At 41.0% G+C, this 23,068-nt stretch overlaps 1 protein-coding gene across 1 annotated transcript in view; it reads left to right on the forward strand.

The window, feature by feature from the left end:
- The window catches only part of DYTN (dystrotelin), a 52,850-nt gene extending 29,782 nt beyond the window's left edge, over positions 1-23,068 (forward strand). The window contains exons 10-12 of the mRNA XM_058696735.1: positions 14,773-14,932; positions 17,347-17,851; positions 22,965-23,068. Of these exons, the coding sequence (XP_058552718.1) occupies positions 14,773-14,932; positions 17,347-17,851; positions 22,965-23,068 (769 nt within the window). The remainder of the gene's footprint in view (positions 1-14,772; positions 14,933-17,346; positions 17,852-22,964) is intronic.

Consider the following 23,068-nt stretch of genomic DNA (forward strand, 5'->3'; position numbering starts at 1 on the left):
ACAAATTTAAGCACATGTCTATTATACTAGAGGGCATTCATCATCCTACATTAGCCAAAGGGCAAGTGGCAGAATAATGTGTATAAAATGATGTCATTTTTCTTCCCAAAATAAATCCAATATATATTTGATGTTTGTATGAGAACTGAAAATGGTGTGGAGCAACCCAAAGGTATCAAAATTATCTCAGACGGGGTAGGAAGAGAGTGCGTTACTCAAGCATATGTGACAAAGAAGTTACGGGTTCTCCCCAAATCTCCCATTGCTTAAAGACATAATCAAGCGTAGCACAGAATAATCACTTCATTCCCTGTGCTCTCATCACATCCTGTAGAAATAATCGCGTTAATGTCAATAATGATTGTATATTCATCTGTTCATTAAATGTGAAGTATCTGTGAGCAGGGAGTTCCCTGCTTTTATTTTTAATTGTCTTATCTGCAATAACTCGAGATGGTGAGACGCTTTACAAATAACTTTTGAATAAAAGAATTAAACTAAGTGGAACTGTATAAAATGGAATATGCCTGACCTTAAACTAATTGGCTCTATTTTATGTTCTTTCTGATAGACACGGTAAACACACCGGTGCTTAGAACCCCTAGTATCTGACCTGCACAGGATGACCTGGGGGTTCGATGCAGCCATCGCTAAATTTCCTTGCATTCTCCTTTCTAGATTGTCAAGAAGGAGGGTGGGAAATAAAATCCCCACTTCCATGATTGGCTAATTCCTCTCCATCACCTAGGTAGTTGCTTGGGGGAAAGAAAAGCACCAGGAAAAAAAAAAGTGACGCTACTTTAATGCTCTTTTGAATATTAAATTTAATATCTGATTACGCATTTTCTAAAAAGGCTCTCCTCGATGCCGTAGCTGATAATTAAATATTATTAACACCTCTTATAAATCTCTGCTTTAGAGCAGGATTTCTATTCAGATGTGAATGTGATAAAGAAAATATTTTTTGAAATCACTTTTTATCCCCAATCACAAAGTGCTACGTATTTACTATAGAAAACCTGGAACAGCCAGCAACGAACAAAATTGTAACTGCAGTCAAATCACAATGGAGCCACTATTGTAATATTTTAATTTTTTTATTAAGTTTTTTTATTTTAATTCCAGTATAGTGAGATACGGAGTTATATTAGTTTCAGGTGTACAATACAGTGATTCAACAATTCTATACATGACTCAGTGCTCCTCGTGATAAGTGTACCCTTTCCTAATATTATTTTAATAGTAATGTGTTAATATTTTGGTGCACTGCTTTCCCTGCAAATACTTGTAATACAGTTTACATCATACTGCAAAGCATATTGATTATATAGTTCCATATCAGTGTAGGTTATGTTGTGAGCATTTCCCATTGCCATTACAACACTTCAGACACATTGTCGTGCAATGTTTATTCAAGTGGGTGTGGCATTATTTATTTAACCCTTCTTCTGTCATTGGATATTTGAGTTATTTCCAATTTTTGCATACTTTAATAGTTTACTATTGAAATCCTGGTACTTTATTCTTTGTACGTGGTTCCCTAAATGTTTCAGGGGGGTATGTTCTTCAGGTGAAATCACTAGAATGAGAGGTGGGAATGTCGTCAAGACTCTTCATACTCGCTATGAAATTACTATTTAGAAGCTATGCACCAAACTATACTCCTAGCGAATTCAGGTAGCCATCTGGCTTGATCCTTGCTAGTACTGTTACTTAATTTTAAATTTTGTTAATGTTATGAGCAGAATATTTTTTTTTATTTGCTTTAATGTCCATCTCTTCTTAACGTAGAAGGCAATTGTATTTTCTCTTCTGTCGGTGTCTTCTGACCAGTTTTCCTGATGCATCAGTTTGTTTCATTAATGTATTTGAACTTTTAAGATTTTAGCCATGGGCAACCCTTCTTCATAGTTATTTCCTTTTAGTCTTATTTGTAATGTGACTTGCTATATAGACAGTTTTAAGTTCTATGGAAACATTGTTAATCGTTCCTTTTCTGACTTCCTACACGGTTTTATGCTTGGAAGATTTACTGCGTTAAAAAATCAAATGACCCTTCAGCTGTATTTGCTTTAACGGGGCTTGATTTTTTGTTTTTTGGGTTGTTTTCTTTTTGTTTTTTGTTTTTTGTTTTTTGTTTTTTTTTTTGGCATAATATGGCTTGGCTTTTTTTCGGCAGTTAAGTAAGGTTTAAGTCTACCTGGGTTTTATTTCGATGCATGTTAGAAGGTGAGGGTATTCTCCTATTCTTACTTTTTTACTTAAATAGGCAATTCTCCCAGCAACTGCCAGTAAAATCAGAACGTGGATATAAGACCCGCCCCTTTCCTAACTCCCCCCAGCAGAGGCGGAACTGTCATGATGTGTAATCAGCGTCTGGGGCCAGGTGGTAGATAGGAGGGTCCAGCGCCTCCTCTGCTGTCTTGCTGACATCATTGTTATTTTTATTTTTTAAAATGTTAGCTGTTATTAAACAATTATTCTTCTAGAAAAACTTTAAAACCATTCGTTTTAAAATTAGTTTAAAATTAGTCGTTCATATTTTGGTTCGATTTGCATTAAACCTCTATTCTGAGGTGCACATATCTGTCAGTAAGGGTTGTATGTAGCTTACTTCTTACCATTCTCCGTTTCCCACTGAGAACACCCTGGGTCTTTTACGTTTGTTGTACTTGTTTTGAATAAAGGCCTTTCCCATTGTACCTTTTTTCTTAATTATTGATGATGGCATATTGGAAAGTTATGGATTTTTGAAGAGTTCTCTTATAAAGAGAAAGCTTTCTGAACTCTCCTAATAATTTCAAATACTGGTTTAGTGTGAATCTTTTGCTTTTAAGTAAACAATCATACAGTTTGGGGAAAAAAGGATATTTTGGTCTCTCTTTACAATATTTAAACCTCTCATTTCTCTGCATGTCTTCCTGAGAGAAGCCAAATCTTCCAGAACAGGACTGAATAATGCAAGAGGTGGTGGGACAGCTTATCTCACTAAAAATGGAATGAGATTTAATGGGGCATTTCTCTCATGCTTCTCCATTAACTCTGATGGTGTTCGTTGTTGGATTGAAATTCCTTTTAATGTGAAGGAAGTAATTTTCTTTTCTTATTCCTTTTACGTTTTTGGCGGGGCGGGGAGAGGAGATGCAATCAGAAATGATTTTGAATCTATTTATTTTAAATCTCTTTTAAAGCCTCATTTGACATTATCTCATGTTTTCCTTTATTGGGAGAACTGCATTAATAGTCTCTGAGAGTAAACATTCCTGGCATCACTGAAACTAAAAGCTATATCTGTTTGTGGTGAATTGTTCTTTGATTTAACTTAAATTTGATTTGCCTATTTTTTATTTAGAATTGCAACATTTATGGGGCAGCTGGTTGGCTCGGTCGGTTAAATATCTGACTTCAGTCCAGATCATGATCTCGCGTTTAGTGAGTTTGAGCCTCACGTCAGGCTCTGTGCTGATGGCTCAGAGCCTGGAGCCTGCTTCTGATTCTGTGTCTCCCTCTCTCTCTCTGTCCCTTCCCCTCTCATGCTCTCTCTATCTTTCTCTCTCTCTCTCTCTCAAAAATAAATAAACATTTAAAACAAAATTTTAAACATATATTCCCAAATTAGATAACTACTGGTCAGTCTTTGGCCTCTTTAATATGATCAATTGCGTAGTCTTTCCCGAAGAGTAGAAATGTATCAGGTTAATCTGATGTTTCCAAGTGTGCTGTTTATTTGAAACATTCTTCCCAGCTAAAAACTATGAATGAATGGCTACACACTGGCTACAGTGGTACACACAATTAATTATAATATAGTCTACATTGTTCTTTGTGGCATGTGTTAGAAGATTCGGTATTAGTATCCTTAAGAAGACAACAAACCTATCCTCATTTACATGTAGCTGAGCAACATGAATTTTCTCTTACCTTTTGCTCCCCCAAAAGAGGGCAACGCTCACCACAACAGCATATGCAGCCAGGGAACTGGACTGGCCACTTAGTGGACAAAGTTCAGCTTTGAAGGGACTGTTGCTAAGTCTACATCCTAAAAGTAAGCTGCATTCAACTTTGATGTCTTTAAATTTTGATGTCCAGTGTCCACAGATATGAAGTTTCTGCCCCCAAACTTGCTGGTATAACTTACAGATAAAGATTTCTTCTGCCCATAGGGGCCTCAACATGGCAACTCAGTATCACACAATGTGATGCTATTCAAAAGCAGGGGGGAGGGGAAGGAAAACCAGTACATCCAGGCATAAGGAAAATGCCAGGAAATTTAGAAGGGAAGAGATGAGAGGCAAAGAGAGGTAAAAGAAATAAAATGAAAGAGAAACGTAAACAAAAAAAAATCCAACGTAATTCTTCATCAAAGGAATTAGAAATGCCACCTTGGTTGTGTGTGTGTGTGTGTGTGTGTGTGCGCGCGCGCGCGCGCGCGCGCGCGTACGGTCTGCAAGTACTTTCTCCTGTTTTCAATCAGTTGTTTATTTGCTCTCCCAAGTGTGACTCCACTGGTAGGTGTTCACCTCAATCAGTGTAATCAGTACAGTCTGATCCTAAGGAAGGTCTTCAGAACATTATCTGTAATGTTTTTCAATCACCCAGGAAAAATTAAAGTTCCCATTCTGCAGCGGTGCTGGGAAGAAGTGTGAGCGGAGGCTGGGTCCTGCGACCGCCCAGTGACAGGCAGCCCGTGTGCATGGTAACCATCAGCCCCCATAGACCCCGCCCTGCAGGCGTAGCAATGCAGAAGGCTGCAGTTACCCGTGTGGGGACACATTAAGCAGCCTCGCCGTCTCCTGCTTCGAATAAAAGAGGAAGAAAAGCCATTTCCACAACTGAGCCTTTCTTCCACTTTGACATTTCTTTGTTCCAAAGGAGGAAATTTCAAAGAGGTTTTGCTGTTCGGGTTTTCTATCCTTTACTTCACTCTCCTTTTATTCCACCTCACCTCTTTTTCATTTTTATAGTTGCTACAGCCTATCTTACTCATGTAGTACATTTCTTTCTTAGATGAAAAAAAAAACATTTTTAATTATACAAATAAGATGAATCTGTTTGCCTTAGAAAAAGTTAAAATATTGCAGAGAAAGGCAAGGTCTTTTTCAACCATAATTCCCATCCCAGGTCAGGTTCCCAGTTCCCCAGAGGTAATCTGTTTAGGCTAGATCTTCGCATTTATTTGCGGTATATCTATGCATTTCCAAATATGCATACATGCGTGTTCACGTGTGCGTGCGTATGTGTGCACGTGTGTGCCCAAAGTGGGCAAATGGCTACTATCTATTAAACGTAAAACCTGAGAACCCTGCACACATATATGCTCAAGGAGACATTACAGCTTTGTGCACTGCAACATTGCTTACACTTTCGAAAAACTGGAAACAGCTTGATGCCCTCCAAGTGAGAATGACTAAATAAACCGTAGTACCTTCTCTATGGCTGAACCGTGGTAAGCCCATATGTGCCAACCCGAAACGCTTCTCAACTGCAGAACAACATGTACCACGTGATAACATTGATGTTAATAATATAACGTTCGCGGATTCAAAGGCTATCTATGCGAGGCATGCGGAAGCTGTTTGAACATTTGAGTGAAGAGACAGACAGGCCCAGGTCACTCGGAGGGGCCACAGAGTACACACCAACCAGAGAGCGTGACTCTAAGTCTGTAGTTCAGTTCCTTCTTCCTGCCCTTCCCTCTTCCTCTTTCAGGCTGTTCCTGTAGACAAATGTTCCCAAGGTGGCCAGCTCCTCTTCAGCGGGTTTGCAGGAAGGAGATAAGGCCACAGAGTATTGCCACAGCTGCTTATAAGTGTAGAGTAATAAAATCCAATCTCCCATCCAGACGTGCAGGAGCCAAGGGCTGGTACACGGTGCCCCAGGAGGCTGGGCCAGTCTGGGTCAAGTCAGGACTTATACCTGGGTGCCGTTCAGGGAGCAGAATGTGATATGAGAGGCAAAGTTTGGTGGGAAAATCCTAAATGAGAGCTGAGCTGATCACTATTAATTCAAAGAGCCTCGGTGAATCCAAAGAGAAGCGACGACTCTCAGTACACATCCATGTGGAAAGGGGTGGAAAGGTAGGAAAGTTTAAGTAGAAAGTGACAGACCGAGGGGAAAGATTCCTTGAGCCAAGATTCCTTCCCAAGGGGAAGTCAGTGGCCCAACTGCTTTTCATAGATGCCTTTGGGGAAGGAGGTTTTCTGGGCAGCAGCCTAGCTCAGGCAAAGGACTGTTGTAACTTATTTTTAAAACCTAAAAATCTTGTTCATGGTGAAATCCTTTTAAAGAAAAGCATCATGTAAAAATGAGATGGTGAAGTTGCCCTGTGAGCATATGAACATCTGCATCCTTGTATATGAACCTAAACCCAAACACCACTCACTTCTTGAAATAGACTGTATTTCATATATGTATGATATACATTACATACATTAGAATACGTACATATCTCATTATCATGTTCCTATGATGAATTGCAAGGAATGTGGGTTAAATTCAAACCAAAAGACAAACACTCACATTCTGTATTTCTTGCTCCTCTAGACTGTGGTCAGCATCAGGAATGAACTGTGGAGAACTCACGAATCCGTTAATGCACTCCACAGGGAGTGGAAAAATTTCTACAAATATATCGCCATGTTTTTTTTAATTATTATTAAGAAGAAATCCCTTAAACAGAAAAATACTAAGCCCAATACGAAGGTAAAAGGAGACTTTGGTTCTATTTGAGTTAAGCAGAACAGAAATCATCGGGCTGGTTCCATTAAGCTTGGGAGATGGGGACAGTGACCAGCATAGGAAAAAAAAGAGAAACTGATGCCACTAATGGCTGTAATAAGCACAATAGTGTCTAGAAAACTGTCCAGAGTGACTTCTGAGGATATATCTTTGTTGTGTGCTTCAAGTCCCTGGACTGACTCCTTTCTGAAAAACCCATCATAAAGATACATTTGAAACTCCAATTATAATCAAGGATATTAGAGTCAGACTCCCTTTTCATCTGAGTGTGATTGCCGATACGTGTGAGGGCTCTCCTTCAGAGATGCCCACTTTAGGCGGGAGCCCAAACCAGACCCCAAGGCCTCTCCAAGACCTATGGTAATTAGGAATTTCAGAGGTTCTAACACTGAGAAATCTTGTTGCGTTTGCCACTGACAATTTGATTCCTACAAATTCCACCCATATGCCAACCGTGCTGATTAAAGAAGAAGATTATACTTCATTCTGCCAGTTTTAATTGTACACATACTCCGTCACCGGGACTATTTTAGGCCGGGGCCTGGGAATATGGCAACAAGCAAACCAGAAGAAAAAAAATTTGCCAGAATAAAGAGACAGTAAGACATTATTAAGTAATAGAATAAGTAAGGTATACGTAAAATAACAAGTAAAATATATCGTATGTCATATAATGTGAGTGTCTGGAGGTTTGAAGGCTGGAGACTAAGTCTAAAATCTAAGGCTTTATCAAGCTCCGTAGCAATGAGACATGCAGAAAGCTAAGAAGACAAATAAGTAGGGAAGGGGATGTGAGGTGCTGGAGGTCGGGTTTTTGCAATTTCAAGTAGGGCAGTCCAGGAGCCACTAGGAGAAGTTAAGGTGGCAGAGTAGTAAAGGCACCCTGGGTTTGTGTCATCCCTCAATCACAGCTAGATCAACATCAAACCATTTTGAACACATAGGAAAGAGATCCGATGATAAACAGAACAATCCGCATAATTTGAGGGAGAGAACACGGGCAGGTAGTGGTGCGGAGAGGCGACCTAGGGGAGAAAAGCAGTGGAAGCCATTTTCCAAGAAAGGAGAAAGAGGGAAAGAGAGCAGTGCTTCGGGTTTGCACAGGAAAGCACTCCACCCCCAAGCCCCGGAAAGCGGCTAGAGAGAAAGTGAAAACAGGCACAGAGGACTGCGCAAGAAACCTGTTCGCCCAAACCACTGACGGGAGTGGGGAGGAAGGAGACGGATTCAGTACCGTCAGTTTTTTATAAACGGCAGAGTACAGAGTTTGAAACTTCAGAGGTCAGCTGTAGTGCGGTCTGAGGATCCCCTGGGTCGCACAGGTAGCAGCGGTTCCCCGTGCATTTGGTAGAGGTGCTACAGCCTCTCTGTGGGCAAAAGATCCCACAGGTGCCATCGAGCCACCAAGGTCACCAGTATAGGTTGTAATAATTCCATTTTCATTCATGATTTTATCTATCTGGGTCATCTCCCTTTTCTTTTTGAGAAGCCTGGCTAGAGTTTTGTCAATTTTGTTTATGTTTTCAAAAAACCAGCTCTTGGTTTCGTCAATCTGCTCTACAGTTTTTTTAGATTCTATATTGTTTATTTCTGCTCTGATCTTTATGATTTCTCTTCTTCTGCTGGGTTTAGGCTGTCTTTGCTGTTCTGCTTCTATTTCCTTTAGGTGTGCTGTTAGATTTTGTATTTGGGATTTTTCTTGTTTCTTGAGATAGGCCCGGATTGCAATGTATTTTCCTCTCAGGACTGCCTTCGCTGCGTCCCAAAGCGTTTGGATTGTTGTATTTTCATTTTCGTTTGTTTCCATATATTTTTTAATTTCTTCTCTAATTGCCTGGTTGACCCACTCATTCGTTAGTAGGGTGTTCTTTAACCTCCATGCTTTTGGAGGTTTTCCAGACTTTTTCCTGTGGTTGATTTCAAGCTTCATAGCATTGTGGTCTGAAAGTATGCATGGTATGATCTCAGTTCTTGTATACTTATGAAGGACTGTTTTGTGACCCAGTATGTGATCTATCTTGGAGAATGTTCCATGTGCACTCGAGAAGAAAGTATATTCTGTTGCTTTGGTATGCAGAGTTCTAAATATATCTGTCAAGTCCATCTGATCCAATGTATCATTCAGGGCCCTTGTTTCTTTATTGACCATGTGTCTAGATGATCTATCTATTTCTGTAAGTGGCATGTTAAAGTCCCCTGCAATTACCACATTCTTACCAATAAGGTTGCTTGTGTTTGTGAGTAATTGTTTTATATATTTGGGGCTCCCGTATTCGGCGCATAGACATTTATAATTGTTAGCTCTTCCTGATGGATAGACCCTGTAATTATTATATAATGCCCTTCTTCATCTCTTGTTACAACCTTTAATTTAAAGTCTAGTTTGTATTATATAAGTATGGCTACTCCAGCTTTCTTTTGACTTCCAGTAGCATGATAAATAGTTCTCCATCCCCTCGCTCTCAATCTGAAGGTGTCCTCAGGTCTAAAATGAGTCTCTTGTAGACAGCAAATAGATGGGTCTTGTTTTTTTATCCATTCTGATACCCTATGTCTTTTGGTTGGCACATTTAATCTATTTACATTCAATGTTATTATAGAAAGATATGGGTTTAGAGTCATTGTGATGTCTGTAGGTTTCATGCTTGTAGCGATGTCTCTGGTACTTTGTCTCACAGGATCCCCCTTAGGATCTCTTGTAGGGCTGGCTTAGTGGTGACGAATTCCTTCAGTTTTTGTTAGTTTGGGAAGACCTTTATCTCTCCTTCTATTCTAAATGACAGACTTGCTGGATAAAGGATTCTCGGCTGCATATTTTTTTTCTGTTCATCACATTGAAGATCTCCTGCCATTCCTTTCTGGCCTGCCAAGTTTCAGTAGAGAGATCGGTCACGAGTCTTATAGGTCTCCCTTTATATGTTAGAGCGTGTTTATCCCTAGTTGGTTTCAGAATTTTCTCTTTATCCTTGTATTTTGCCAATTTCACTATGATATGTTGTGCAGAAGATCAATTCAAGTTACGTCTGAAGGGAGTTCTCTGTGCCTCTTGGATTTCAATGCCTTTTTCCTTCCCCAGATCAGGGAAGTTCTCAGCTATTTCTTCAAGTACACCTTCAGCACCTTTCCCTCTCTCTTCCTCCTCTGGAATACCAATTATGTGTAGATTATTTCTCTTTAGTGCATCACTTAGTTCTCTAATTTTCCCCTCATACTCCTGGATTTTTTTAACTCTCTTTTTCTCAGCTTCCTCTTTTTCCATAACTTTATCTTCTAGTTCACCTATTCTCTCCTCTGCCTCTTCAATCCAAGCTGTGGTCGTTTCCATTTTATTTTGCAGCTCGTTTATAGCATTTTTTAGCTCCTCCTGACTGTTCCTTAGTCCCATGATCTCTGTAGCAATAGATTCTCTGCTCTCCTCTATACTGTTTTCAAGCCCAGCGATTAATTTTATGACTATTATTCTAAATTCACTTTCTGTTATATTGTTTAAATCCTTTTTGATCAGTTCGTTAGCTGTTGTTATTTCCTGGAGATTCTTTTGAGGGGAATTCTTCCGTTTCGTCATTTTGCATAGTCCCTGGAGTGGTGCGGGACTGCGGGGCACTTCCCCTGTGCTGTCTTGAATAACTCGTGTTGGTGGGCGGGGCCGCAGTCAGACCTGATGTCTGCCTCCAGCCTACCGCTGGGGCCACCATCAGACTGGTGTGTACCTTCTCTTCCCCTCTCCTAGGGGCGGGATTCACTGTGGGGTGGTGTGGCCCGTCTGGGCTACTTGCACACTGCCAGGCTGTGGTGCTGGGGATCTGGCATATTAGCTGGGGTGGATGGGCAAGGTGCACAGGGGCGGGAGGGGCAAGCTCAGCTCACTTATCCTTCAGAGATCAGCTTCGGGAGGGGCCCTTTGGCACCTGGAGGGAGTCAGGCCTGCCGCCGGAGGTGTGGGTCCGCAGAAGCACAGAGTTGGGTGTTTGCACGGTGCAAGCAAGTTCCCTGGCAGGAACTGGTTCCCTTTGGGATTTTGGCTGGGGGATGGGTGAGGGAATTGGCACTGGCGAACGCCTTTGTTCCCTGCCAAGCTGCACTCTGTCGTCCAGGGCTCAGCAACTCTCCCTCCCATTGTCCTCCAGCCTTCCCACTCTCTGAGCAGAGCTGTTAACTTATAACCTTCCAGATGTTAAGTCCCACTTGCTGTCAGAACACACTCCGCCTGGCCCCTCCACTTTTGCAAGCCAGACTCGTGGGCTCTGCTTGGCCAGTGGGCCGCCCCTCCACCCCGGCTCCCTCCTACCAGTCCGTGTAGGCACACCACCTCGCCGCCCTTCCTACCCTCTTCCATGGGCCTCTCGTCTGCGCTTGGCTCTGGAGACTCCGTTCTGCTTGTCTTCTGGCAGTTTTCTGGGTTATTTAGGCAGGTGTAGGTGGAATCTAAGTGATCAGCAGGACACAGTGAGCCCAGCGTCCTCCTATGCCGCCATCTTCCCTCCGATCTAGCCAAGGTCACCAGTATAGGAACAAAGACGCCGGCTGAGGGCAGCAAACCCTAGCCCCGGCCAGGTGTTGTGATTTACCATAAATCTGATCTGTTGCCACCGTACAGTAACGTGACTATTTCTTGGGACAAGCGGCACCAGCCACAACGTGAGGAGATCCTCCCCCAGAAGATCACTGCAGGTCTGACCAGCTGGAGTCTCTAAATGGTGGGATTTTGAAACACAGCCAGGCCTGAGATAAAAATTTTGGAGAGAGGCACTGCCTGGTAGGCAAACAGCTTGGACATAGACAGGGGGCAGATGGGGAGCTGGCGGAAGTGGGGACACAGGAGGGGTGACTGATCGCACACCTGTGAGAGTGTGAACTTCCTGCTCTGGAGACTAGAGAGAATGGTGAAGGCGTTTTCGCTATTAGCCCACCAACAGTGATTGACCCCAGTGGGCTATACAGCGCCACCAAGTGGAGAATGGAGCCATTACACCAAGCCCTGCCCGGCTGTGACCTCCAGGCTCCTCTCGGCTAAGCAAGTGGGCTTGAGAACTGAGAACCGTAGAGGCAGGCCCCTCCCTTAGAAGACCAGCCTAGATCCCTTCCACGAGTTCAGTCTACTGACCATAGACTCCTGCAAAGTTTCAGCTCTAGGGGAAACTGGATCTAGCTTCATTTGGGTGTTTTGTTTGTTTTTTGTTGTTGCCGCTGCTTCTGTTTTGTTTCGTTTTTTCTATTGTTTTTCTTTTATTTCTTGGATACAGAAAGAGCAAAATTGTTTTATTTTTTATTTTTTAATTTTTTTTCTCTCTTCTGTTCTCTTTTTTCTATCAAGCTTCTCTTAACAAGCAGACCAAAACACACCTAGGAGCTAGCTTCCCTTATTTTATGTTTTCAGGTTTTCAATTTTTATTTTATTTTATTTTATTCTATTATTATTATTATTATTATTATGTTTCCCCCCCCAAAATGACAAGATGGAGGAATTTACTTCTAAAGAAAGAACAGGAAGAAATGACAGCCAAGGATTTAATCAATGCAGACATAAGTAAGATATCGAACTAGAGTTTAAAACAACAGTTATAAGGATACCACCTGTGATTGAAAAAAGCATAGAAATCACCAGAGAATCCCTTTCTGCAGAGATAAAAGAACTAAAATCTAGTCAGGCCAAAATTAAAAATTCTATAACTGAGATGCAAACCCACACAGAGGCCATAAAAATGAGGATGGATGAAGCAGAGGAGTGAATTTGTGGTATAGAAGTAAAATTATGGGAAATAATGAAGCTGAAAAGAAGGGGAAAACAAAGGTCAGGGATCATGAAGGCAGCCTTAAGGAACTCAGCAATTTATTAAAATGTACTAACATTCAAATCACAGGTGTCCCAGAAGATGAAGAGAGAAAAAAGGGGCAGAAGATTTATGTGAGCAAGTTATAACTGAAAACTTCCCTAATCTGGGGAAAGCCACAGACATTAAAATCCAAGAAGCACAGAGAACTCCCATTAAACTCAAAAAAAGCCAGCCATCACCAAGATATATCATAGTCAAATTCACAAAATACACAGACAAGGAAAGAAAGCAGCAGGGGAAAAAAAAGTCCCTAACCTACAAGGGAAGACAGATCAGGTCAGTTCACAGCAGATCTGTCCACAGAAACTCGGCAGACCAGAAAAGAGTAGCAAGATATATTAAACATGCTGAATCAGAAAAAATGTGCAGCCAAGAATTCTTTATCCAGCAAGGCTGTCATTCAAAATAGAAGGAGAAATAGAGAGTTTCCCAGACAAATAAAAATGAAAGGCGTTTGTGACCACTAAACCAGTCCTACAAGAAATTTTAAGGGGCACTCTTTGAGTGGAGAAAAAAAAAGACCAAAAGCAACAAAGACTAGAAAGGACCAGAGATCATCACCAGAAACATCAACACATAACACAAAGACACTAAATTCATGTTTCAATAATCACCATGAATGTAAATGGACTAAAGGCTCCAGTCAAAAGACATAGGATATCAGAATGGATTAAAAAATAAGATTCATCTATATGCTGCCTACGAGAGACTCATTTCAGTAAAGACACCTGCAGACTGAAAGTAAGGGGATAGAGAACCATCTATCACGCTAATGGACATCAAAAGAAAGCCAAAGTAGCAATGCTTATATCAAACTAGATTTTAAAACAAACCCTGTAACAAGAGATGAAGAAGGGCATTATATCATAATTTAGAGGTCCACCAAGAAGATCTAACAATTGTAAATGTTTATGCCCCCAACTTAATGAACCCAAATATCTAAATCAATTAATCACAAACATAAAGAAACTCATTGATAGGGGACTTTAACGCTCCTCTTACACTAATGGATACATCATCTAAGCAGAAAATCAACAAAGAAACAATAGCTTTGAATGACACACTGGACCTGATGGACTTAACAGAGAGATTCAGAACATTTCATCAAGTAAGGCAGTCAGGGATCACCTCACTGAAAATGCAATGTTGAGCAATGACTGTGAGAGGGTGAGGAGAGGAAGGAGGGTTCCAGGCAGAAGGACCAAAAGGGCAGACTGGTGTGTTGAGAGTAGCCAAGAGCTCTGTGTGGCTGGCAGTGAGTGAGCCAGAGGGGAAGCAGAGGGAGGCCAAAGAGGAAAGGGGGCTCTTGGCCAACTGCTGGGCCTTGTCTGCCTCTGAAGGACTTTGGCTTATTCTAAACAGGGAAGGGGACCCTTGGAGGATTTTGAGCAGAGGACTGACATGATCTAGTCTGTGTTTTAAAAGAATTGCCCTGACTGCCTGGTTCTTTCTTAAACCCATAAACAACTGCATTTAGGAAGAGGAACCAAAACAGACCCACAATTCATGAATTGCCTGCCTCGTTGTTCCCTCCCTGTCCTGGTCCCTCCCTGCCCTGCTACGTGTTTAGCCATGACATGTATACTGTCTTTCTAAATGGAGTGATTCCAGACAAAATGATAATGAATAAGGTCAAATTTCAAATGCAACTAGCTAGTGAAGGTATGCTGTCAAAAGCAACCCATAACATGCATGATGAGTTTTCTTTTTTTTTTTTAATTTTTTTTCAACGTTTTTTATTTATTTTTGGGACAGAGAGAGACAGAGCATGAACGGGGGAGGGGCAGAGAGAGAGGGAGACACAGAATCGGAAACAGGCTCCAGGCTCCGAGCCATCAGCCCAGAGCCTGACGCGGGGCTCGAACTCACGGACCGCGAGATCGTGACCTGGCTGAAGTCAGACGCTTAACCGACTGCGCCACCCAGGCGCCCCCATGATGAGTTTTCTAAAACACCTCTAATGCCAATGAAATTCTTAATAGAATTGTGTGTATATATAAGAGACGTAAAAGGCAGTGGTATATGGTGACCATATTGTCAAACAGTATAAAACAGCATTGATCAAGGTTAAGTAATAGTCAAGGCACAGGCTCCTCCAGTATCTTCCCACAGAGAGGACTCACGGTACATCTTGCTAGGGCTCTGGTGAGCGTGCTGGCCTCTAGCCCTTCCTACTCATGCAAACCTGTCCTCTTTGCAGAGTCCTTAAAAAACAGTTAAACCGATACAAAGACAAGTTGCAAGCCATATATGCCGCCCAGAAAGAAAAAAGTTGCCGATTTGAAACAAAGATTCACCAACTCACGGCCAACCAGGATAGTCTGTGGACCCAGCTACAGCAGATGGGGCAGCATCTACAGGTAGGCAGTGTGGGAGATGCCATCTGGACCGTCCAGAAATCTGACCTCAAATCCTCTGGCCAGTGGAGGGACTTCTGCCTGAAGCTTCTCACCTCACTCTGATCGGCCTCTTCTCTTCCCTGACTCCTCTTTCCATTCCCTCACTCCTCCCACTCTTATCCTCTCCAGACTGTGTCCTTCCGCTTCCTGAAGGCAATGCCATTAGGAGAATTGGTGGCTGGTGTGGTTATCAGTGCCATTTAGAAACTATAGATCTAGAGAAAAGTGGTCCTTTACAGCACTGATTAGCCTTTTGGTCTCTGCATCCTTTTTACATTCTTAAAAAAAATTTGAGGATCTCAAGGAGCTTTTGTGGGTTATATCTATTGCTCTTTACCATGATCAAAAATAAAAGCGAGAGGTGGCTTAAAAGTTTATTACTGAATTTAAAAATGTAGTAAACCCATTACATAGGGAACAATTTTAAATAGTAACTATATATTTAAAAAAAAACCTTAGAATAGTGGCATTGTTTCACATTTTTAAACAAATTTCTTTAATATCTGGCTTAATAAAAGACATGACATGGGGCATCTGGGTGGGTCAGGTCGTTAAGCGTCTGACATCAGCTCAGGGCATGATCTCATGGTTCACGGGTTCAAGCCCTGTGTCGGGCTCTGTGCTGATACTGCAGAGCCAGGAGCCTGCTTCAGATTCTATTCTGTGTCTCCCTCTGTCTCTCTCTCTGCCCCTCACCGTCTCACACTCTGTTTCTCTCGTTCTCTCTCTCTCACTCTCTCTCTCTCTCTGTGTCAAAAGTAAACATTAAAAAATGTAAATAAACATTAAATTTTTTTAATTAAATAAGTAAGTTAATAAATAAATAGAAGACATGACTTCACTGCTTCATTCAAGATGTTTTATTGAAGTATATGAAGAAATCTGGTCTTATAGAGATTTGCAGTTGAAAAAGAGAAAAATGTTTGAATAAAGTCTTTTCAAATCATTAGAGATCTTTTTCGTTGGAAGTGCACCGAAACACAAGTGATTGTTTCTTAAAGGAGAGTTGCAACCTTGAATCTGAAGCCATCGCTCTCTCACACTCTTGTTTCATTAAAATACAATGTTGTGTTGTGCTCTTCGAATGAAGCTTCTACCCATGCATGATATTGGAGCACGATACACTGGTAATTTGGAAGTTCGCTGAGCTAAGCCAAACTTCTTGCCTCCCATTAGACAATACCCACCCTTCCTCCTCCGCCCCCGCCTCCCCCCCCTCCCTCCCCCCCGCCAAATCACATTCATTAATACCACCATTAAGCTCATCAGGAAAGTCTTTCCGGGTTGGAAAGGTATCATGCACGTGGTGGTAGATCCGAGTTTTCTAAAATCTGGTTTCTGCTACAAGCCTCACCTGTTAAAATTGACAACACATACTGTGAATTGCTTCCTTACTGTGACAATCTCACTTCACCTATTTTTGGAAAACGTTTGCCAGACTTCCAAGTCTGCATAACAGTCTGCAAGTCCATCCTTTCACCCAAGAGGCAACTTTTGTGTTTCAGTAACATTAGAAGTATTTTGGACACTTCCCATTTCATCCTACACAATACATGTCATACATGTATTCTACAAAATACATGTCATCATGTACATTTTTCATCCTAAAAAATACATGTCATAACTAAGAAAACTGAAAATGTTTGTTATACCACCAAGGATATTTTTATTTTCTATTTATTTATTTATTTATTTATTTTAGCTGCGAGAGCATAATTGTGAAGAACGCTACTGACTAGTAGCACTCTTTGATGCTGCCTTGATTTGTACCAAGGCACCGACGGTGTTAGCCTTACTTACTTTAGCCTTACTTTTGACTCTGTACCCTCGGGGCAAATGTCAACACAGTGAACAGGCAAATAATATCTAAGAATCATCGGGCAAATAATTTTGACCTCACAGACCTCTAAGAAGGTCTTAGGGATTTCCGAGAATCTGTGGACCACACTTTGGGAATTGTGCTTTATAGGGTGCACACCCCCTAGATTCTATACCCATGGCTTATTATAAGCCCCCCAACATACCTAGCTAGATGGATCATTATGAACGTGTTTTATTGTAATACATTTTAGCTACAATTCAAGGTATCCTGATGTTCTCAGAAATTCCTTATGATAGTTTTAGAACCTGAACATTTAGGACCTAGAATTTTCCCAAGTTCTTGTGATATTTTAGTATCTGAACTGCTGTCCTTTTTGTAGCTGGTTTTAGAGGGACATTGAATTAACAGCATAAAATAAAATCAATAATAAATGATTTACAAAGGAGAAAAAAAAATCTTGCATTAAAATTTCCGATTAGATTATTAAAACGTAATGTATTTATGAAAAGGGTACGATAAAGGTTGATTTCTTCATGAAGTTTTCTTTACCCAGGCAATGTTGCAGCCACTCCACCCTTCATCTTCTTCCCGTCAAAATACGATTTCCAAGGGTGACCACGGAAAGGATGGAAGGTTTTGGAGGGGAGGAGATTCTTCCCAGGTCACAAATGCCACTGAAGCCTGTTCAGAATGGGAACCTCTCGGTTACCCAACCATGACTGACAAAAGTCACCAAAGTCAAGCAAATGCAGAGCGTGCTGTACCAAATTCAGAATCCCCAGAGGCCCTTTTGCCGCTGAAGTCAACACAAAACAGCAAGGCACAAAGCCAAGCACCAAAGACCTCAAAGGAAATCTTTAGCTCCTTACCCGGTTCTCAGGAAGGATCGCTGCAGGACACCCCCCATATGGTTCCTGAAATGAGCAGTCATGCTCTGGCAACTGCAGACAGAAAAGAGATGCCTAACATCCAGGAGGGAAAGGATGAGCTAGAGGAAAAGGAACTGCAAGAACTGTTGTCAAAACTTACAGATGCCTTCACTCTAGAAGTGCCAGCAGGTAAGATTTTCACAATCATTGGAAAAAGTTAACGGCCAAGGATTCAGGCTGCCTTTTTTTAAAAAAAATTCTTGTAATGTTTATTTATTTTTGAGACAGAGGGAGATAGAGCATGAACAGGGGAGGGTCAGAGAGAGGGAGACACAGAATCCGAAGCAGGCTCCAGGCTCCGAGCTGTCAGCCCAGAACCCGACATGGGGCTTGAGCCCACGAACCGTGAGATCATGACCTGAGCCGAAGTAGGACACTTAACCGACTGAGCCACCCAGGCGCCCTCAGGCTGCCTTTTGTTTTATAACATTATCCCAACAGCTACAATTCATCTAGTGAGTAAGAGTGAGAGTTGTGAATCGTTTGGACATCAGTAGCATCTCTGAACTTGAGGTCTAGAGTTGCCCAATTTACAAGGTTTTTGTGAGCACTAAAGGTGATAGACCGTAAGAGATTTTACTATAGCGTCTGGCACAATCCTAGCATTCCATAATAGTAAATAGCTACAAACATTTTAGAAATAAGCAGCTTTCATAGCTAAACTAGAGAAACAAAAGCAAAAAATAAAAACGATATGAAGATGTCAAAGACCAAAAGACTCTCCTAGAAGAGAAGCCAAGTTTTTACGTGAAATTTAAATTAGAAAGCATTTCCATTATAAAGTATTAAATTATAGAAGAGAAGTAAATAACAAAAAATAGATAATTTTGTTATTGCTCTTATTATTATCAATAGTACTGCCACAAATATAATTGGGCAGCCTGACATTACCGTTTAAAAATGGGGGTAATAATGAAGCATAAGAGACTCTTAAAAACTGAGAACAAACTGAGGGTTGATGGGGGGTGGGAGGGAGGAGAGGGTGGGTGATGGGTATTGAGGAGGGCACCTTTTGGGATGAGCACTGGGTGTTGTATGGAAACCAATTTGACAATAAACTACATATATTGGAAAAAAATTAAATAAATACATAAATAAGTGGGGATAATAATGATGTTCTTCCAGAAGACAATTGATTTAAGTTTCTACAATGTAAGTAGTAGAATTTATCATCATTATCATCATCATCTTCTTCATAAGCTATGACTCCTTGCTAAATTCTGAAGGCTCTTTTTAAAAAATCTTGAAAAAAATGAGAAAAAATAAAAATCTTTTTGAAAATTAAGTTAAAATTTAGCTTAAAATTTTAATTTTAAAATTTAAAAGGCTCTTTACTATAGTTATTTCTTCTGTTTTGGCCTGGTAGCATCTTATTTATAGTGTTTTGTTGCCTTAATATTATCCCTATATCTATATCCATGTCCTTTTTGAAAGCCTAAAATCTTTTGTGCTTGAGTGACCATCTAGAGATGTGTGAGGAGGGCTTCTCAAAATATTTCCGAATTGGCGTGTGAGTTTTTTAGAGCTGCCATAACAAAGCACCTACCACAGAGTGGGTAGCTCAAACATCACAAATTAATTTTCTCACAGGCCTGAAGGCTGAAGTCTGAGATCAAGGTATCCCTCTGTGGGCATCCCTACCCAAATTTGCTCTTTCTATAAAGACACTACTCCTATTGGATTAGGATCTGCCCGTATAACTTCATTTTAATTTAATTAACTCTTTAAAGAAGCTGTTTCCCAATATATTCACACCCTGAGGTCCTGGGGTTAGGACACCCACATATGAATTTGGGAAGAGACACAATCTAACCCGTAACAGTCGGTGAGCTGGAAAATCAGTACATCATAATGTCGGTCGTATACTGAAGTTGGTAGAAACAAGTCAATAAAGTAATTATTTGGTGATTCTGAAAATCTCCAGTGTGAGAAGAGTTGGAGTTATAATCCTTGCATTAGAGAACACGATTACCAAGATGCCCAAAGCATGCTCAGACTGCCTGAGATAAAGACAGGATGAGAACTCCTTGTGCTTGATTCTGAGGCCGGCACAAGATTCCACCCACTGTGTTTCCACTTTAACTTCATTGGGGTCATGACGAGTACTCAAAGCAAAGTCAACATCCACTTGAAGGTTTCAGGAAAATTTCATGTAAAAATTTGGCTTTTATTCTAGAAAAATCTTCCAGTCTTTGATATCTTCATCTCATTTTTATTTTTTGTTTTGTTTCTCCAACTGAACTTATTAGGGCTGTTGATTCCTCATAGCCCTTGCAAATGGAGCAGGCTGTGTTGCACGTTCCAGATCACTAATAAGCTAGGTCTAGTACACACATTGGGAAGACATTATCCCAACACGTGTGCAGTTTGATACCTAAAACTAAAAGATGCGTGCATATTTTAATTTCCTTTATCAAAGTCTATATATAAAAATCATACATACATACGTATACACACATGATTATATCATTAAAAGGAAAATCATGAAAGGGTAAAGCTTATTTCTACATTTAGATGATGCAATAATGTGTAGAGGTGCAGTTAGCATTGTCCAATCTTGTAGAATATACCAAAAAAAAAAAGTATGTCTCAAAAAATTAATTTAAGGAGAATCATTAGGATGTTTCTACTGGAGGTATACAAAAGTGCTTAGGATGTTAGCAAGAGAGCACGCATTTTCCCTTTTTGTTATTATGGTAGTGTATACTTCAGGATGATCCCACAAATGCTAATTGACAAGATTTAAATTTACAGTCTTATTTCTTTTCGAGCAGCTCTGTTTCCTTAATGCTTTCAAACAGAGGATCTATGTTAATCTTCACGGCTATTTGCATTTCCTAAACCTTGTCACTCCTCACTCAAATATTTCTAAGTTTATATCTTTATTCAATCTGGTTTTGAATATGATCTTGTTTGCAAATTCTTCTTAGCCATTGGTGATATGGGTTATAAAAGTACACTCCGTCATTTATGCATAATCTCTGCATGCTTGCCAAAATTACACCAAAAGGGCATAACAGGGCCAGAGGTGTGATAACCACACTGATGAAGGTGTGGAAAGGCCAACAAACTAAATTAGGGTGTTGGCTACCTTTGTTTTATTTCTCTGTCACAGATGCATCAAATAACAGCAGGAAGTTTTTGATCATCTTACTGTCCCAGTTTTTTTTTTTAATTTGAGAATTCTCTGGAAAATTAGGAAGTCCCATTGTTTGTAACAAGCTAAGGTTTACTCAGTGTCAACCAACGTATTTACCCAGTGTTGTGATCATCCTAGTGATGTAGGCAGGCTGGGTCCGAGGACCCAGAGCGGGTCCTGAGGACCTGCCAAGAGAGTCCGTGGCTTCACACAGGATGGAAATCAAATGCAAGCCAGCAGGAGGTGAAAGCAGAATTTATTGAAGATATAAAGAACGAGGTACAGATGGAGAGTCTGAGAGACTTGGAAAGGAAGAGAGGGAGTCTCATCTTTGGTTCGGTCTGGGGTTTTATTGGCAATTGTAGTCAGTGCACGTGTCCTCTCGGGCACACAGGAACTGGTCAGAACAAGGACAGAGTGCAGGTGTCCATTGTAAGGCACTTATTCCCTGAAGCCAGGGAGTCTTGGCATCAAGATAGATAATCTAGCGCCAGTGGTCTGGAAAAGGCACATGATGGCTCTGTCCTGTCATTCCTTAGATACCATCTATTATGCTGGAAGACCCCAAAGACATCATTATCTCTTTGTCCCTTACAAGGAGGACACACATTAAGGCATGTGTAGGGTGGGGGGTGCAGGTCCTAGCAAGAATAGAAGCGGGAAAAGAAGTGAAGGGGGAAAAGAAAAACACAGCTTTTTCTTTCACAGGGTCTCTTCCGTTTCCCTGCCTCACTGTCGCTGACTATTCTTTTAGATGGGAGCTGCGCTAAGGGGTCAACACAGTTTGGAAATTAAGATGAACTTTAAATTACTTAAAAGATAAGACTAACGCAATAAGCCTAATGGTCAATTAGGCAGTTGTGCACATTAACTGAATAGAGTCATTCATTATCACGATAGGATAACAGAATTTCAAGAGACTATGAGAGTTTAATAGAAAGCATGTAGAAGAGGTTCCCGAAACCTCCTTAAATTCCAAATGCTGGGTTGAAAATCAGTAGCAAACGATTTGCTCAAGCTTGCAGCAAAGGAATTTACCTTACAGTGCAGGAACAGGAAATTTTTCTCTGTATGGTTGTATGTCTTTCCTTTCTCAACTTAAGTTATATTGTTCTTGCTTTTGCTTTTTTTTTTCATAGGGCACTGCTCAAACTATTCATCAGTAGCCAAACAGCAGAGGTTCTCACAGCATGGTCCCTAGACCAACGGCATCAGACTCACCTATGACCATGTTAGCAATGCAAATTCTTGGGCCCCATCCCTGATATACTCTATTAGCCAGGGAGCTCCAGAGAAACAGAACCAAAAGGGTGTAATATAGAAAGAGACTTATTTTTAAGAAATTGGCTCATGTGATTATGGAGGCTGGCAAGTCCCAAGATCGACTGTCAGCAAATTGGAGACCTAGAAGAACCAGCGGGTGTGGTTCTAGTGCAAAAGCTGGCAGGCTGGAGACTTAGGAAACGGTGATCTTTCAACTGGAACCCGAAGGCAGAAGAAAACTCATGTTCCAGCTGCGAGGCAGGCCGAAAGACTTCTCCTACTTAGCCTTTTTGCTTAATTCAGGCCTTCAATTGATTGAATGAGGTCCATCCACATTAGGGAAGGCAATCTGCTGCGGTTAGTCTGCAGATTCAAATGTTAATGTCATCCAGAAACACTCCTACAGCACACCCAGAACAATGTTTGACCAAATATCTGAGCACCAGTAGCCAGTCAAGTTGAGGCATAAAATTAACCATCACATGTACCAAATCAGAACTCTTAGGGGAGGACCTAGAAACCTGTTTTTACACTGTCCAGGTGATTCTGATATACACCAGAGTTTGAAAACCTTTGCTCTACAGTGGGATTTCTGGCTCCTCAGATTATTGCTCAGAGTCATGGGAATGTCCTTTAAGAACCCAAGACCAAGTTGTATTAGTAATCGATCATGGCAAATAACAGCCATCTTATTTTCCAGATAGCCTAGAGAAAGGGCATTGTCAACAGGGACGGGGGAGCGATGGTTTCTATTTCTTCTCCGTGCTAGAACTTTGGCACGATCAGCTTAGGAACCTGTAAGTGCTTTCTCTGAAGGACTCTCCTGTTTGTTGATTTCAGGCCCGCAATCTTCGGTAAACATGGACCTGTATTGTGGAGCTGAGCGGCTGTGCAGGGCCTTCTCTGCCCTTGTCGATCAAATCACTTTCTCCAACTTGAAGTGA

Source organism: Neofelis nebulosa, chromosome 2 (assembly GCF_028018385.1).
Source record: "Neofelis nebulosa isolate mNeoNeb1 chromosome 2, mNeoNeb1.pri, whole genome shotgun sequence".
Taxonomy (NCBI): Eukaryota; Metazoa; Chordata; class Mammalia; order Carnivora; family Felidae; genus Neofelis; species Neofelis nebulosa.